Source organism: Paralichthys olivaceus, chromosome 15, assembly GCF_024713975.1.
Source record: "Paralichthys olivaceus isolate ysfri-2021 chromosome 15, ASM2471397v2, whole genome shotgun sequence".
Lineage (NCBI taxonomy): Eukaryota > Metazoa > Chordata > Actinopteri > Pleuronectiformes > Paralichthyidae > Paralichthys > Paralichthys olivaceus.
This window is the reverse complement of record NC_091107.1, coordinates 15,776,423-15,794,702: the sequence shown is the minus strand read 5'-3', so window position 1 is coordinate 15,794,702 and position 18,280 is coordinate 15,776,423. Positions and strand designations below refer to the sequence as shown.

Here is an 18,280-nt window from a genome sequence, read left to right as displayed (position 1 = left end):
TTACAGATTGGTTGGATAAATAGGGGATTCTTTAAAGAAAAACACATTGAGTGTGAATGTCAACCAAGGTGATAATCTAAAACCATCAATCCCTTTGAATCTCTGTAAGCTTCACCTATGTAGAATAGAGATTGATGTGGGGAGGAAGACTGCACTTGCTCTCAGTTTTTGATCTCCCTGAATTTGCCCCCAGCTTGGTTTTGAGCTGCGTAGCTGTGCAGCAGTCATATTAGCAACCCAAGTGTTGCAAGGTAGCGTGCTCAACCTTCAGTCTGTTCTTTTTTCAACCACCCAGAATTAATCAGTCCTATGAATCGTTTGTTCCCTCTGTCGTCTCCTGGGAACTCTGGATGGGTTTGATGAGATGCTTCTCTGGGGTAGATGAGCTAAAATTAATCAAAAACATCAATGAGTTGTTTTGCTGAAACCGTCCTGCCTCTTTTCTAACCTCCTTTTCTCCAGCTGTTTGTCTGATGGTGGTGAATATGAAACAAAACTGCGTCCAAATCATACCTCGGTGCAGCCAACACTGTGAGCTCAGTGAGCAAATGGCTGAATTTATTTACTAAAAAAAACCTCCGAAATCACTCATATTACAAACAGCAAATGGCGATTTGATTAATAAAGAAAATAGACAGGCTTTTCCAAAAGATACAACAAAATGTACAAACTTCTAATGCCAGCAACTCCTACTCAGAGGCAATGAAACTTGCAATGTATTTTTTTTTTCATTTAACAAGTTGAGTCTGAATCACTGACATCAAAGTTTCCTGTGTTCCACATTAATATTCATGTCTGAAGCAAAGAAAAAAACAGAGAAAAATAAGACATGAAATGCAGATTAGCCTCTTCTGAGAAGATATGCAAATAGAAGCCAGACACTTGAAGCCTTTCTTTGCACATGAGCAGACAGTCCACATGCACATATACTTTACATGCTTCCTTATTCAAATCTATATGCACACGCGTAATTATCATTCTGTACGGATAAATATAGAAAATAACCAGCAAGTTTCTGTGTCTGGACGACGACATGCTGTAAGTCTAGCTGTTACTGCTCTTCTGCTCTAAAGTACATAAAGGTATTTTATTATAATAGCAGACTGGCTTTAATTTAAAGGTGTTTTGGCTCTGTTTTCTGAGGTAATACAGAGTGCACAGGTATTTGAATAAAATAAACCAGTGTCTGGGGGAAAGAAAATATCTACATAATACCTCTGCATAAAACGTCAGTCAACATATCTATTCTATATCAAAATATGATTCTGAGACTGCCTATTGTTTTGAATATGTTATTCAGTAAAGGAAAAAATCTGCCTCCATATATTAATTTTTTCGATCTGCACTAACAACAAAATCTGCAGCTGTACCATCAATATTGAATTATTGTACAATATGATGTTTAGAGGAGCTTTACTTTCACAAACAGAAAAAAAATCCAGTGTCATTGCATCTGAAAAAAACAAACAAAAAAAACACCATACATTTTTGCATCTTTTAGATGCTCAAAAGAAAAAGCTCCTTTATAAACAGCAAAAACATAAATTCCCTTTGAACCTTTAGAAATATGACAAACATGGATGAAAGCATGACTGAGCCTTAAAACAGCCAAACCCGTTCCATCATGCCATCCACTTAAAGTTAAAAATAAAACATGAACACAACCTAAATCTTATCTTAATAAAACCTCCTCCTTGCTAACTTTAGAAAATCTTATTTCATTTGAGTATTGTGTCATGTAAAGGCTTTGATTCCACAGATGTTATATATTTATGCAGACTATAAATATATATGTATATATATATATATATACTCTTAGATCCAGTTTTATCTTAAATCCATTTCTCAGCATTTCAAAGATATAAAGCCTTCAACATTTAACATGCGTATATTATTTTATTATAATGCCAGCAACCATGAGCGAGCATCACTTCACTCAAACGATGGGTATCTCAATGTGGAACAAGAGCCACATGTAAACTTACAGTGAAATCATTAATTGAAAATGGGTTAATTCCTCCCTGCACAGCAGTCCACATTAATGGGGGAAGAGATAAGAACAGCCTTAATAGTTGGTCAGACGTTCTTGAAGAAGTCCAGCCAGAGTGGGCTTATCTAAATCCTCTTGGCAGAGATATCTGACTCGTCAGAGGAGAGTGCAGGGGAGTGCTTAAATTTGCCTGAAAAGCAGCTCTTAGAACTAAAGTAGCAGCACGAAGTTTCCCAGAAAGTGCTTAACATTACTGCGCTGTGTTGACTGACTTATTCAATATGTTCTATCATTAAAAAAGAAAATAGAAAAAGCACAATCTAACCATCAAAGCAAAACCACTTCATAATGTGAATGGGTGTGCTATAATAAGTTATGTAAGATAAAAACGGCCAGACTAAACTAATCAAAAACAGTGTTCGTTATACAGTGTTTGTTTTTGTCCTTGGCAGCTGGGAAACAGCAGTGGTCCCCCCCTCTGAGTTCAGTGTCACCGAAAGCACAAGGTCGCCCGCCTCCGGGTTACGTCGTGCTCTCTGCCAATAAGCCATCACTGTCGCTCTGCCTCAGCGACTGCCTGCTGGAATCTCTGTCCGCCTCATCTTCTTCATCAGATCTGCCAGCGCCCAGGTGTCTCCGGTATACGGGAGGGCTATAGGGGTCAACACACATATGGACACAACGTCATATCATTACTATAGAAGACGTGATGGGTGTAAAGATGACAAAAGGGGTTTTATGCAGATATGGGAAACTACAAGCAAATAGAGATCACATTCTTCTGCAGGCAGCATCCCCTAATGCATGCATAGTGTATGTGTGCATTGTTATCAGGGTTGCTTACAATTATTTCAAACTAGTGATGTGATATGAGAACATTTATATTTGAGGTGGATGATCCCATAATTAAACAGTTTTGCTTGGGTTAACACTCATATTTGTAAATTCACATTTCACATTCACCTGGGCTGTAAACCTGGACTGTACATTCTATTTATCCATAAAAAAGACTTGTTACAGATCATATAAAACTTCAGCTTTACATCCGTAGCCTATGTTGTATTGATTTGATAAATCCAGACTGACATATGCACTGCTCTAAAATGTCCTTTAACACAAACATGTACTGAAGCAACGGATGCTGACTTGATGTGATGTCCAACTATTCCCAACCTGAAACCTCTGTATTATAAGGTAGTTGATATTTGAAAAAGGCTGCCATCCTCTATGTTCTGACAAACTGCTGATGGTCACCCGTTTAGAAGGCTCTGATATCCCTGACTTGGTGTCATAAGACATGCAGACATGTGACAGTTTGAGATGAAAATCTAAATTTACTGTCAAACCCTCAACCACATCTATAATTAAGAAAACAGTGGTCCCATAATGTATGTAAAGTTTTATTTGATATAAAAAGACTGAATTAATGTGAATGCTACAGACAACCAGGGCAGTGGTTTCCTTTTCTAGTTCGTCAGATGATAGCTGCTCTGAGATTGACACATGTACTGTCATGACTTTCAGTTACTTATGGAACTCTGAGGTATCCCAGTGTGAAACATCAAAATGAATCTGTGGATGAAAACTAAAATGTTGTCACAATTTTTATTAAATTTTTTTTTTAATTTTAAAGTATGTTTTTGTACTGTGACTGTTTGAAGTTACAGTTTTAATTAATTTCGGGTTAAGCTGTTGAAGTCAACTCTATGCTATAGAGCACCTCTCATGGCAAATTGCATATTGCAAGCTTTATAGTCATCTTGGGTGAAAGAGACTGAAAATTGAAAGCAATTATTTTGTTAACATGCAGACATTTGAGCTATTACCATGTTTATCCCACTAAACAAGCCTTAATTCAAGCGTTAACCCATGAGCTAGTGTGCAAGTGGAAAGGCCTATTCATATTCTAGTAGAACAACCAACCAGCAGCTGTCTTACTGTTTCTTTTTTAATCACACAGGAAAAAGAGAGCTAATTTTAGCATTTCAATTATGATGCAAAGTGTCATATCTCTTTAAACTCCTCTCAGTTTACACATGGAGGCAAGAAATTTTGTAATTTAGTTTTTCATCTCATTGCCAACATCTGTTAGTTGTGGAGGAGTGACAGACAACTCTCTTTTAACACTATGGCAACATCAAAAACAACATTAAGAGAAACACTCGCGTTTGCAGAGATGTAATCCATCTTTGCAGAGACGGAATTGAAAAAGCAACACTGCTTTACAACACTAGCAATTCTGATGACACATAATTACAATAATGGATTACTTTAAACAAGAACTGTATCAGCAGTTGTTTATAATGGAATTTAGAAATAAAATGAAAGAAACCAGAGAGTGTCAGGAACGCAGACTAGAGGCAAACTCCAGTGTACTATAATAAATTGGTGATCTTTTAAATGAAGACAGATGTTGGCAAGAGCAAAGAAAAACAAATGGCCGCGTGCTCTTATTAGCCAGTGTGACATTTGTAAAATGCAGCAATGGCTGATCTAGTACAAGTCAACATTAGTGTATCCCAGAGATTATTCAGTGTCACAATAAACAAAAACATTCATACTAAGTTAGTACATTAGGTAAAAGGTCCTGAATCAGTTTCAGTTATTCCAAGCTCCTGGGTTATTTTCACACCAAGCATCTCCTTACTGTTGGTATCAGTCACTGTCAGGCATGTAGAGATACTTCATCACCATGTTATCCACCTTCTTCTGCTTCTTCTTGGATTCCTTCTTGCCAGTTGGCCCACGACCTGCCACCTCCTTTTCATCATCAGAGGAGGATTTTTGGGGCCCTTTTGGGGCCCTTTTGACGCTGCTGGAGCTGCGGTAGGAGATGGTTGAGTCGGAGGAGGAGGATTCCGATGACTCTGAGGAAGAAGACGAATCCTCGGACTCACTTTGCTTCCTACTAGATCTCTTCTTGGACTTCTTGCCCTTCTTCCTCCTTGAACTCTTTCTGCTGTGACGATCGTCTGAGGAGGAGTCATCTGATGGAGAGGCTCTACTCTTTTTATCTTTGCGACTGCGGGAGCTGCTGGTACTCAGGGTACTGGAAGGCCGGTTGCTGTAGTCCAGAGCAGAGCCTGATGCGGAGCGCCGCACACTGGATGAACTGCAGCCCAGCCCCTCGTCTCCTCCCTTCTCACTTCCTGGCACCTTCTTCTCATTCTCCTCCTCACCACTTGAGTCATCCAATTTGCTGCGCTTGAATTTAATTGGTTTGAAGCTCAGCACCTCATTGATTGCAGCCTCCAAGTCGGGATCTAAGTAGTTGCGGTGGGTGACTGTCTTAATGTCAGATAGATCTGTCGGGTTGCTGCTTGAGGACCGTGGTTGAGCCGGGCTAGAAGCGCTGCGACTTATGGATCGAGGACTGTAAGCTGAAGTTCCCCCTTCACTAAAAGCTAGACTCTTGGCATCATCTTCATCATCATGAACATTCAGGCCAAATTCACTGAGGCCGCAGCTGCGAGCCAGGGACAAGCGGGAGCTACTCCGCCTGTCTTCTTTCCAAGAAGTGCTGCGATGCAGTGATCTGGGGCTAGTGCGGCTCACACTACTGATAGTCGATTTATTGTCATCATCCATGTCCAACATGCTCCTCCTGGTCAACAACCTGCTGGGAGCCACAGACGACACCATGGACTCTTTATCAAACTCAGGGCTGCTGCGGGAGGTCCAGCGAGACTCCAGGCCTTTCCTGGCTCTGCTGGTGGCCTCAGAATAGGCCGAGGAGATGACAGAGCCTTTGTCATCCAAGTCTTCCTGCGCCTGGCTCTTCCTCCTATCGTCCTGTAGCTCTCCAGACTTAGACTTTGCTTTACGGATTGAGGCGTGGTCTGGCGCGTCAGGCTGTTCTTTAAGAGTGCTGAACAGGGAGTTCTCATCACCTGTACCCCCAATGGAGTCTTTCAGGTTGGCGCGCTTCCTGTAGCTCAGGGAACTCATGACAGACACCGATCTGCTCTGCTCTACTTCTTTCCCATCTTTACTGATGTCACTCATCTTCTCCTTACCTTCTTTTACTTCCTTGGCATCTGCATTTGCTGAATATCTAAAGGGTTATGAAGTAAGAATTGACACCAGACACGACAGAGGACAAAAAGAAAATTTTCTGAAACTACCATTAAGAGGAAACTCATTCGTTTTGTCCTTGGGGACAGTCAAGAGTCAGGAAACAGACAGTGTACCATTGGCTATTGCTGTTATGTACAGTATCCACTGTAGGAAGTGAGGCAATCAACCGGTGAGAAAATCTAACTGTGGCAGAGGCGTCATTTAGCAGGCGTGCCAACTGGCCAGGGGCCACCTCAATAAATTTGACAGCAGCCGTTTCCCCATTCCGCCTACTGTCATTAGACAGATTACTGGGAAAGAGGGATGACACCTAATCACACAAAATACCCATCCTTCTGTTGCAAACGACCCTGGGTAATTCTGGGCCTTTTTTACGGTCTGGGATGTGGGTCGTTCTATCGCTAGGTTACCTCAGGGACATACATGGTAATCTGTCATGATGCAAAAGGATGTGACCACTAACCTGGTACTTTTCAGGCTTCCCTCGTCTGACAGGGTCTTGGTGGAGCCTTTGTTCTTGGAAAGCCAAGACTTAACTCCATCCACACGGTCCTCCACCTCTGAGTCTGTGTCTGTCTCATCCCCACTGTGATGAAACAGAAGGTTTGTGACACGCCAACATAAAACAGTGAAAAATATTCCCTCTAATAAGTCATTTTTACATACAGAGCGAAAATCTATCAATCAAGTGCAGTACTTTCCTTTGATTTCAATACAGGTCAATTTATTTTCCCTGAATACTCACACAGTCTCTTGATACTTTCCACTGATCTGACTTGTGCGACAACTCCGAATGATTTTCAGACAAGATTATTACACCAAATGACTTGTTATGAGAATATTTGATGTAGTGTAGCATCACAGTTATTCCACAGGCAAAATAATAATTAGTTTTCACATCTCAGAAGTGTTTTGTTAGTCATTTCAAAATTGAAGCTTTTTGTTAGTAATTGTATCCGTGCTCTCATAATACCGGGGGTCAGTATGATGCACAGCAATCCAGGCAGGCCACACGTGAGCATGAATGTGTTATACAATGATATCTACAGACTCAAAAGGCTTTTCAACAGCTGTAGATGAGCAAAAGCAAAAAATCCATCATCTAGCCAGAATGTAGATGAGGCTCTTGGAGGCATAATTAACTTGTTTGGCTGGATCTAGCCTGCTCGCATCTGTGTGGCATGTCACCTGCTCCTGGTGATTGTTATTGGAGAAGAGCCATGAGAGCCCAGTGGCCCTGCGCTTGACATAACAATCAATATACAAAGACCTGCGGATCACAATGAAAAAGCATGCTGGATCCCACCTGCATGGGCTCAATCCTCTAAATCTAAGGTGTATTTACTGAATTATGCGCCCCATTGTCCCAGAAGCTTAATGTGACAGGGACATGGTGAGAAAGACGAGGGAGAGAGTGGCAAAACCTCAATGGTGCAGTCAATGCTGCCAACATGGTCAAAATGCATGTAAAAAAGTATCTGTTTTGCTTGAAACAAAAGCTTCTGCAGCTAAATGTCATGGGAAAATAAATGTATGATTTTACATGGACAGATTTAAAAGTGCACTGAGGCACGTACTGTATGTTCTGAAGATATATACTACACTTAACCTGTGTTGCCATGGCAAGCTCTGTCAGAGAAAATTACATTGTCCACGAAATAGTTTACGGCCTCAGAGCGAGACAATGTACTGTATATTAATATCAGACATGACAGGGTTGTTGAGGATAAGGCGGATATTTCAATTCCTCTTGATTTAGAGCAGAGTGACTTTCATCTTCACTGTTATTCATAGCCTCACTTTCGGTAACTTTCAAAGAAGCGTGCTACATCAATCTGAGATGTTCGCCTTGTATATCACTGAAACGCAGATATAATTCATCGAGTGTCCACGGAGAGCTGACTGTCATTAAAAATGAAAAACAGAGAAGCAGGTAACAGCTCTTGCTTCTTGGAAAAGCTTATCCATCTAAACCTTGGAACACGTTGAAAAATGCCAGAAACTAGCAAACGCGGAGAGGTGTGAGATGACAGACACACTGCTGAGCTCTATCATTTGTCCACATTCCACATATCCATCTATGTAGGTCTCCCAGTGAGCAGTGTACCGTTGCTTTTGTCACCAAAGCTTTGTGTCACATTTCCTCAGAGAACACAGTGTCCTCTCGCCTCTTTTTTTTTGGTAATCTGCCTAAAAGCATTTCTTTCTTTTTTTTCATGATAAAGGTGGTGGCAGAGCTGAGAGCGAGCGCAGACAGAATCAAGCCTTAGATTCTCGGACTCAGCAATAATCAGGCTTTTAATGCCTTTTAAGAGCATTTACATATACTTCACCTTCTCGCCATCAACCTTACAACCAGGTTTTCTTAAGGGAGGGTGATAATAATGATCATTGCAGAGAGAATAAATGGCCTGAATATGTGATGGTCTACACAAAAGCCTTTAAATGTTACAGTTTAAGAGGTGTTTCATGAGGCGGCGAGCTAAAATTGTGGGTCCAACCTCAAGCTGTTATATGCCACTGCTTTATTCTCCACTCCCTCTCTTCTCTACCGCATGCTAAAGAAGACTGATAAAAGCTCACCAGCAAAAAAAAGGAAAAGATAATAGGTTCATTAATACTAGCAAGTTGATTACACATGCTGCCCATTTGTCAGCTCTGATGATGCTTTGACTTTTTAACATGATCTATTACACAACAAAACACTGACGCCAGCCCACAGCGAAATCCTCACCCCCTACCTCTCTTCTCACACACACACACACACACATATAAACACACAAGCATGAAATAAAAGGTGGCTCGCAATTGAGTGCTGTGCAAATGATGTCACAAACAATTTGTCCTTGGTCCCACACTACTAGCTAACCAGTCCTGAGGCTCGCAGATACAAACAAGCCCCAAGAATTTAGAAGTGAACATTAATCGCTTCTGACAATCGGCCTGCGCTGGTTGTAAATCTTTGTCAGAAACGCTCAGAATCAATGTATGTATGGCTCGGTTCTATCACTTTAGCACTTGTGGTCACAAAAAAACATATTTTTATGGCGTCTGTTCAACATGAGCTGATTGCATAGGGGCTAAAATGTGCATATAGGATCTCTCATTATAGGGTCATTCTGCACTGCACACACTGTGATGTAATTCATAGTCAAGGAAAATCAACACCTTGTGCTACAGATGAAAAAAATCCAACCCTAATGGTCAGTCTACTGATGAAGGTTTTTCATAGTTTGCTTTAAAGCAGCTCTCAGTGCCTGAAAAAGGCTTGACCTTTGTTATTTTACATTATGTCCTCCAAAAACAATAATAATCCAGCCAGTGTAACCTCTGCTTTGAAGCATCCAGTACAAAAATATTGAATAATAATGCAAATCAATTGGAAAAAACACTTCATAATTAGAACTAAAATCACCTCCTCGCTTATTGCTCATCCATGCTGCTAATGCAATGATGTCAAAGGAGGGAAAAAATGCAATTAAGTAAACACGGCGTGTCATTGTTCTTTTCCTTGAGTTGCACAAAAAGAAAGGCAGAGCACTGACACACACACAGGTTTCCTGATAACAAACGGATAACAAACCGCATGGTGATTAACATGGGTGATGCCATGTATCTCCGAAGAAGCAATCAGATGTTTAAGTGGGGGATGACGGCTGGGTATATGTGCTGAAGACAACATTTCTTTATTATGCTCTGATGAAGGTTCAAATTATTTAACATGCCACAACGATTCTTTTCATTGTATAAAAACTGCAAAAAAATGGGGATTTAGTCAAACCAACATATTTTACATTCACAATCGCACATTTAACAAACAGGACAACACTATGAAATGAGATTGGATTAGTGGAGCATTTGCATGCATGGAAATCAGCAGCAGAGCTCTGGGTGAAAACGTTTTGGCTGTGCACTGCTTGATGACTGTGCAGCCGTGGAGTCACAGGGCGCTGCAGTCATTTCATCGTCACAAACATCGCTCACACAGTTGCACCTAAGTATGGAGCTCAATTCATGCCAAAACTTAAACAAACAAAACACATTTTCTATTCCCTTGCAAACACAGTGTGCTTTGCAAATATAAAACCCCATTAAAAAAACGAATACATTTTGTTTTGCAAATACAAAACGCACCTGACAAAGAAATACACTACATATTTCTTATAAATTATGCTTCAGAAACAAATAGCCTTCCCCATTTCATACAGGTACATACAAATAAATCCTTCAAGTACAAAAAATGAGTAATAAGTTTTGGCATAGATTTAGCTCCACACTTTCAAAGCACATGCAAATGACTTCCACAATGCTAAGTTTGTGCAGATCGTCTCTTCATGTAATACTTTAAAAATCATTACAAGAACAAGTTACTTAGATATTTGCACATTTTCAACACTATTTTCAACTGTTTATTGAGCAAAATGCAAGACACCACTTATTCTAAATAGCCCCATTCACTTTCACTGCATTTCATTTCATCTCTGGTAATGTCCTATGGGTGTAAAGTTATTCTTTGTTTTTTTTTATTTAATTACTTTTAGTTTGAAACATGAAACAATGTATTACCTCAACCAAGGACATAATGTTTCCGTCTGCGTTTGTCGGTGTTAATTAGCAGGATTATGGACAGATTACTGCAAAACTTGGTGGAACGATGCAGAAAGATTCACTGAAGAACCCCCAAAATTTAAGCGTGGATCTGGATTTTTTTTTTTTCCCTTTCTTAAACATTACAAAACAGGGCTTTTTGCAATGATTTTGTTGATTTCTCAGAGAATAATTCATGGATTGTGCACAATTTGGTGCGGATCCAAATTAACATTGTGGTGGTTTCATGCCGTTTGTCCATCTGTCAGAGAGGGCTATACAAGAACTACTAAACTGATTTTAATGAAACTGTGTGGAAGGGTTGGACACGGGCCACAGAAGAACTCATTAACTTTTGGAGTGATTCCGATTAAGGTGGCAGATCCAAGAGTTTTTCACTCTGTTTAACATTGTGAGATATGACGTCTTTTGACATTTTTGTGAATTTCTTAAAAAATAATGCAGAGGTGGTGGAGGTATATGCTCTACTGAGTCACATTCTAGTTGTAATTGCTTTGGACGAAATCATCTAGCGAATTTTCAGCTTGACACTGTTAATAGATTTATATGTCCAGCCTGAGTATTGCTGTGGCATGCCTACGTAAAATCGCTGAGGGGCTGTGATATTGAAATTGCAGCCTTTCAATTTCTATTTAATAAATTTAATTTTTGCAAAAGCAAACAGTATCCCTGAACGTAACCAAATTCCTAAGTTGTTGTTTTTGTTTTTTCAGGCTGTAATGATTAAAAAATTCAAATTAAATCACAAATAAATCTAGGACTCAAGTCTCATAAGAAAGAAAAAAACATTTGATTTGTTCCAAACTGCCAAAAAAACTAATATAGGAAATATTGGAATGTCTGTAGAGAAGGATCAGAAGATTAAGTCAGTGTGTGGGATGACTAACAAGTGATTTGGAGACAGAAAAACAGAAGTTCAGTGAAATCAGCTTTTAACCCAAGATCCAAACCAGTGCATGATGGTTTACGATGATGCTGCAAATGATAGCAGAGGATGGTGTTAGACACATAACATTCACGGAGACAATGATGCAGTATAACCACAGGTCTGTGATGCTTTGTTGTGTTTCAGGTTGAATCTGCAGCGAGTAGAGAGTGTTGTGCTCTATTTATCAATCTGTAGTTTACGTTGTGCGAAGTATCTTGTGCATCATCAGATTTTTTTTCCTTGTTTCTCTAGGAAAGAAAAACAGGCCCTGGAATCTCCAATAAGTGTGAAGGTGTCCAGACACTTGGCTCAGAATAAAATGAAACTGAATGAAACATCAGGGCCTTTTAAGCAATAGGTCTTTTTTATCAGAGATGTATACCACAGACATGAATTTCCATAAGCTTTAAAATTGCTTCTCCTCACTGTGTCATTGTAAACAACACAAACTTTGGGGGAATACTGCATCATTCTCTCCTGCGGGAGGTAATGGGACGAAAACAAAGGATGCATTTTCCCATTCTCACGTTTTGTTCTTTCTTTTCTGATATTTTGTCACCATGTCTTGCAAACTGTGGAAAGTGTTGAAAACACCAAAAAAAGAGAGGAGAAAGAGAGAAGGTGAGAGACATTGTAGAAAAGGACAAAATGAGATATCAGCAAATAAATCGTTTTACACCTTTTTCCACACACACAAACACGAGATTACTCTCCATTGCATATCCGTGACTTGATAAATCAACTTGTGCTGCTGCCGGCCTCCTTCTGAAGCGGAGCCGCCGTGTGTAGTGTCTTCCTTTCAGAGATCTGAATTACTGCAGTCAGTGTTTACCTCAGTGGGCTCAGAGCTAGACTAACCCTCAACCCCGCTGCAAAGAGGGAAGGGGGGTAAACCAAACAGGGAAAACCAGCGCTGAGACAAAAAGATCAGAAGCAGGGAGCTAAATTAAACCGTGTGAGAAGTGTCTGGGGAACACAGTGTAGTATGACTCACAGAGTAACAAAAGAGGTTAGAGAGGAATTGATGTCGGAAGATGTGGGAGACTGCGAAGACCGAAAAGATACGTGCTGTGATTGACAGACTCAAACTCTTTTGGTAACTTCTCTCGCAACTTATGACAAGAACACGCTGGTACAAAACACACATTACAGATCAAGTGAAGCAAAGGTAATTGTATCGTCTTTTGTAGGAATTTAAAAGCGGATACCTGTTGATTAAGTCGTCATTGTCGTCACTCTCCATCTCATCCTCGATCGCAGCCTGCAGGTCACCTATCCTCTTGAAGGCCAGCTTAAGATCCACTTGTAAGCTCTGATTTGCCGCCTCCAAGCTCTCGATGTCCATTTCCTTGCGAGCGGATCAGAGCATAGAAGAAGTGGGAAGTTAATCTCCAATACAGTGTAAACCTCCAGCGAACCTGCACCTCCCTGCGCCCAAAGGTCTCACCAGCTCGTGCTTCTTCCGGCTGGCCTCGCCCTCCTTCTTGGACAGCTCGACCATTTCCTCCTTTATGTCCCGTATCTGCCGCTGCATTCGCTTGTTCTGGTCTTTCTCCCTGTTTTCTGCAGCAACATGCTGGCTTCTCTCCTCCGACATCTTTTCAAGGTTCTCCTTCAGACGACCAACCAGGCTCTGGGGAGGAAACGAGGTGAACTGGGTGAACTTGTCCTTACAAAAGGTCACATGAGGACAAATGACATATGTGAACAACCCTTAGTTCTAAAACTGTAATGCAAGTGCAGTGCACCAGGGATATCACAGGGAGGATGCTGGAGTACACAGCACCAAGAGTTTTTCTTGTAACAAAAAACCCCAGAAAAACACAATAACTCAACAGAACGAACCCTGAGCCACCCCCCACCCATAAATAAATAAAGTACTTAAGGCCAATGAAAAGCCACACCTAAAACAGTGTATGTTTTAAATGTCAGGAGGATTAACACAAAAGAACAACTCAAGAGTCATTTCTTTTCTTTTTTTCTGCATTACTATTTCTTCCTATTTCCCCATAGCTAGTTTGCTTTTAACCAAGATTGTTCATAAAGATGGACGACATGACAGCTACCCAAAAGTGAAGCCAAAGCCTCCCAATCGCCCCCTAGTGACTGCCTGCAATATTGGTCACAAACCCCTGCCTCCTCTGTGTTAGTGAATAGGACATGGACCAAACTCAAAAGTCCTAGTACACGTTGAATACATGTTTTCTCAAAAATGTTTTTTATCATTTGAGGTAGTCTAGTCTTTCAACTCTGATATTTGTTCAATTGGTAATTTTCCATTTTTCTCAGCATAAGTGTGGTGCAAAAACAGTTTCAAGCATCCTTCACTTTTATTTAAAATAGGCCAAGCCAACGAAGCCTGCTATAAATTGAAATTCTTAAGAGTTTGCGGTGCTTTTCAGCGGCAAATGTATACACACACTGCTGAAGTGCAGTCATATTGAGCACTTCATGTGGTCAAGAATTCACCTTTAATGCATGTAAAAACATCAATTTTTTACATGCTTCAATCTTCAATTATTAATCAAAAATACATTTATAGTGGTTGATGGATGCTTCTCTTAACCAGCACCTCAATGATACAGAGCTTTGCAAGCAACACCATACTGTTCCTTCACTTTATATTATCCCCCTCTCTTGATCAATAGAATATCAAATACCAAATTTGCATTTATAGGCTCACAAAGCCTGTCTTTTAAATTTTGTGAGGCACAAAGGATTAAGTCACCTCCAGGCGTTTGATCTGTGTCCTCTCGTACTCCAGCTTGGTCTCCAGCTCACGGATCTTGGCCTCCTGACGGCTCACAAGGGACTTTTCCACCATCGACTGCTCTTGGAACTCGAGCTGGCTCTGCACGGAGTGAAGCTTGGGGAAGGACGCACACATAACATGCACATTAACCAACCGAGGAGCGGTACTCTTTGCACACAACCGTCTTGACTTCTTGACTCTACTTTCCCACTTCATCTTTGGTGAGAACCTCCGCCAAGAAGGTTCGATTTTCATCTGCGTTAGTCTGTCTGTTTGTTAATTAGTAGGATTTTCAAAAACTACAGGGCGGATTACCAGGAAACTTGGTGGAAGGATGCAGTATGGATCATCTAATTTTGGTGTGATCCAACATTTATGAATTTATGCAATTTAGTGCAGTTTCAAATAAAAATCTGGATCTAGTGAATTTAAATGTTGTTTATAAGGAGGCTGTTGGGCCTTGGTGCAGGTATGTGCTCTCTGAGTGCCGTTCGAACTGCAGATGTTTTATCTATGTAAGAACATTAAATTAGCCTTCAGCTTTCACCCCTGTGTATATCGAACTCATCCTGCTACATGTAAATATTGTGTATCTAGTCTTAATAATGAGATCTAGATAAGCCCTCAGTCCACAAATAGTCAGGGGAAGATCAGGCTCAGGTATGTTGCAGGGCTGAGCTTCATGCAACGCATGAAAAAAGGAAGAAATATACGTCACAACAACATCAGCCCACAAGGCAGCATGGCCCCTAATGAGGGAGTTTGCATCTAAGACATGGAGGATTTGGAGTTCTCCTTTGATATTACTATAAAAGCCAATTTTCCCTCCCTTCTGGTGATGAGATAACCACTTCAAGGTCAGGCGCTTTAGATGGCTATCGCTACCTTCTCTGGCAGGTTTTAACAATGCCTTACAGCTTGTGTGTGTCTCTAGTGCAGCCAAAAACATTCAGATGGGTGAGTAGACCGGAGCGTTGGCATGTGTGGAGCTTAATATAACAGATCCAGGCTCTGCTGTTAGGGAAGCGATGAGAGATCATGCAAAATTATATTTGAAATAAATTCTGTTCAATGACAAATGAAATCCTGCACATTGGCACTAAGAGGGAAACTCTGAAGTTAGAGTGTGTGTAATGTGACACATTCAAACAGCTTCAAATTCATTTAGCACACAAATGCATCAACAACAAAATGACCATACACGACATGTTAGATGTTATCCTCTAAACAAACAGTACTTCATCAGGAAAAAGACACTTATCATAAAAGCATTATTATTATTATCACTATGACTATGATTATCCCAACGCTCAAATTAGGTGCATTAACCCTTTTTACATAATGAAGACACTTTTATTCTGAGCCTCAACCATTTAGCCGACAACTCAAACACAGTCGACAGTAACTACACCAGTCAGCCCAGAAACAGGCTAATGTCTGTATGCTAACATGCTCACTGACGATGCTTACATGATGATGTGTCGGTTTAACAACATTTGTTTTTGCAATATTATGAGAATAGAGTCGCAATTGTGAAGAAAGTCGTAATATTATGAGAATAAAGACAAGGGGGGGTGGTTTGACTAACTCATTGTTCACATTACACTGTTCATGTGTGAGAGTTACATTCCTACAGGGTTTTTCAGTTGATTGTTCCAATGATCCAAAAATGGTCAGCGTGCAGCTACAAGGATTCATCATGTGTGTCGACTAATCAAGTATTATCACATTAATAGATGAGTCATCTGTTGAATTAACAAACATCAACACCGGCGACTCTTTTTGCCATAAGTTTTCATACTTATTTTCAACTATCACAATTTTCATTAACCTGCAAATGTTCTCATCTTTTGAAATAAAATGATCTGTTGGCATTGGAATGGCCACATATTAGATAAATAACTGGGACAGAATCTGCTGCATTGAAAGAAGGCTTTCATTTTATCTAAATGATTAAACCAGGGAGTGGGACTGCTGCATTTATATACACAATCCTTCCTTTATGTAACAGGTAATAAAAAGCTAAAGAACTATTTCTCTCCTTGACTCAAAATCATCTGACTATTTAAATTGTAAAAAAAATGCTTTGCAATTCTGAAAAGAAAACCCCCATGGAGGTTATATGACTGTATATTATTTTTTTTCTTTTTGTCGCAATAATCAGAGGGAGTCCAAGGTCTGATCAGAGAGCAGTGTCGAGAGCAGTAGCAGCTATAAAATCAGCTGCTTTTTAAAATCTACCTTCTCTTGGATCTCCTGCTTCTCCTTCGTGGCCTCTTCCAGCTGGGCCTGCAGGTCAGTGATCTGGCTCAAGTCCCTCGCAGACTAGTACACAAAGAAACATTCAGGAGAGAATTAGGTTAGTTTATCCATGTGTGATTGTCCATGCATGTGTCAATTACCTATAAGAAATAACACATTTTATATTGTGTTTAAAGTGATAGTGCACAATTAAATGTCTTTCTTAAGCTGTAAACTAAACTAAATCGTGTTCTTTGATGAAATACATTGATGTTGGTTTCAATATCTAATTATCAACACATTTCTTTTTTAATCTCAAAGCTCTCAAGCTCAAAACTCCATCTCGTGTTTCAAACCATCTTAAAGGGCCAATGTCTAGGTTGACTCAACTGTTTGAAACGTCTCCTGTCACTGCTCATGACTTAGAATCTGTAAAGCTGTGCTCATTTTCAAGTCTATGCGAAAACTAAACTCCTAAACCACCACACTGTCTACCATTGAGAGAAGAATGAGCCTCAGCCGTCTCTCTCTCACACGCACAAAAGTACCCCTTTCTATTCTTTTGCAATTTAATTTATTGTGTGTGTGTGTGTCTGAGAGGGGGGGGGGTGTTATTGTTCATGCATGCTTCAATTATCTAGAAAAATATCACATTCTTTGTAAATGGTTACTGAACCCAACATGTTTGTGCCAAATACTTTGTCATGTGATCTGCTGTAGAACAGATTGCATCTCCCTGACTGCAGTGCACACACTGTGTTCAGAGGAGACTTTGTCCTCCAAACCAAAAAGCAACAACACTTTCCACATGCAGAGAAAAACAGATTATTAATGTCCATATTAGATGTTGTTTCCCACAATGTTTCAGCCTTGACAAGAATAAAGAAATTCAAATGTATTATGGACAATGCTGTCTATTTCCTTCATATGGCTCCTAGTTAGAGTTTCCTACCTGAAGGGGGAAGTGTTTGCATTGATAACGGAGGCAGGATGAGTTACCTGGGCGACTGCAGCCTTGTGTTTTTTCATCAGCTCATTCATGTCCTCCTGATCCTCCTCCATGCGAGACTGCAGGTCGTTCTTCTCTCTCTGCAGCCGGCTGAGCTGCTCTTCCAGCTGAGGGACAGCGAGTGAAGAGAGAGAAGGAAACACACACTCACATTAGTTTAGAATGACGGGATTTATTCATGAGCTATTGAATATGATAAATGGTCATTAGCCGGCCAGGCCGTGGCAGTCCTGGAATCTCATCTAATGGCGATGAAACACAATCTGGACAGGGTTCTGGCTGGAGGACGAGACCAATTGAAGATAATCAATTGGCTCATTTAGGCCGGGGAAAAGTGCAGCCAGTGCAGCATACTGGTGATGTCCTATTTAGAGTTCATTCTCCTGTGTTCAGGGGAGGCGGAGAGGGGGGCGGGGGCCGGGGTCTTCAATATGCATTCTCTAATCTAAGACATTTACGAGACCTTCCCTTGCCATAAATGCAGCAATTAACAAGCAACACCGAGGCACACGGCACTCCCATCATCCCCAGAGACACAAACATCCCCCAGCCAACGAATCTGAAATGCAGGCGGCGCTCTCATGAGACAGCCATTAATGAGCAGAAATTTTCGTCAAAGCTTATTTATCCATTAGTGCAAAATGTTGAAATCAGACATATGCCAAAGGCCATTTA

General features: G+C 40.5%; 1 protein-coding gene across 14 annotated transcripts in view; it reads right to left on the bottom strand.

The window, feature by feature from the left end:
- Positions 1-512: 512 nt before the first annotated feature.
- Positions 513-18,280, bottom strand: part of LOC109628750 (unconventional myosin-XVIIIa-like) — a 73,399-nt gene continuing 55,631 nt past the window's right edge. For 9 of the 14 annotated variants that reach the window (XM_069539868.1, XM_069539870.1, XM_020086083.2 and 6 more), the window contains 9 exons: positions 17,596-17,712; positions 16,597-16,680; positions 14,332-14,469; positions 13,051-13,236; positions 12,812-12,951; positions 12,131-12,175; positions 6,531-6,653; positions 4,638-6,044; positions 513-2,642 (listed from right to left, as the gene is read on the bottom strand). In XM_069539868.1, the coding sequence (XP_069395969.1) occupies positions 4,646-6,044; positions 6,531-6,653; positions 12,131-12,175; positions 12,812-12,951; positions 13,051-13,236; positions 14,332-14,469; positions 16,597-16,680; positions 17,596-17,712 (2,232 nt within the window). In that variant the 3' untranslated portion in view covers positions 513-2,642; positions 4,638-4,645. The remainder of the gene's footprint in view (positions 2,643-4,637; positions 6,045-6,530; positions 6,654-12,130; positions 12,176-12,811; positions 12,952-13,050; positions 13,237-14,331; positions 14,470-16,596; positions 16,681-17,595; positions 17,713-18,280) is intronic. The other 5 variants (XM_069539876.1, XM_069539867.1, XM_069539865.1 and 2 more) reach the window with 4 other exon arrangements.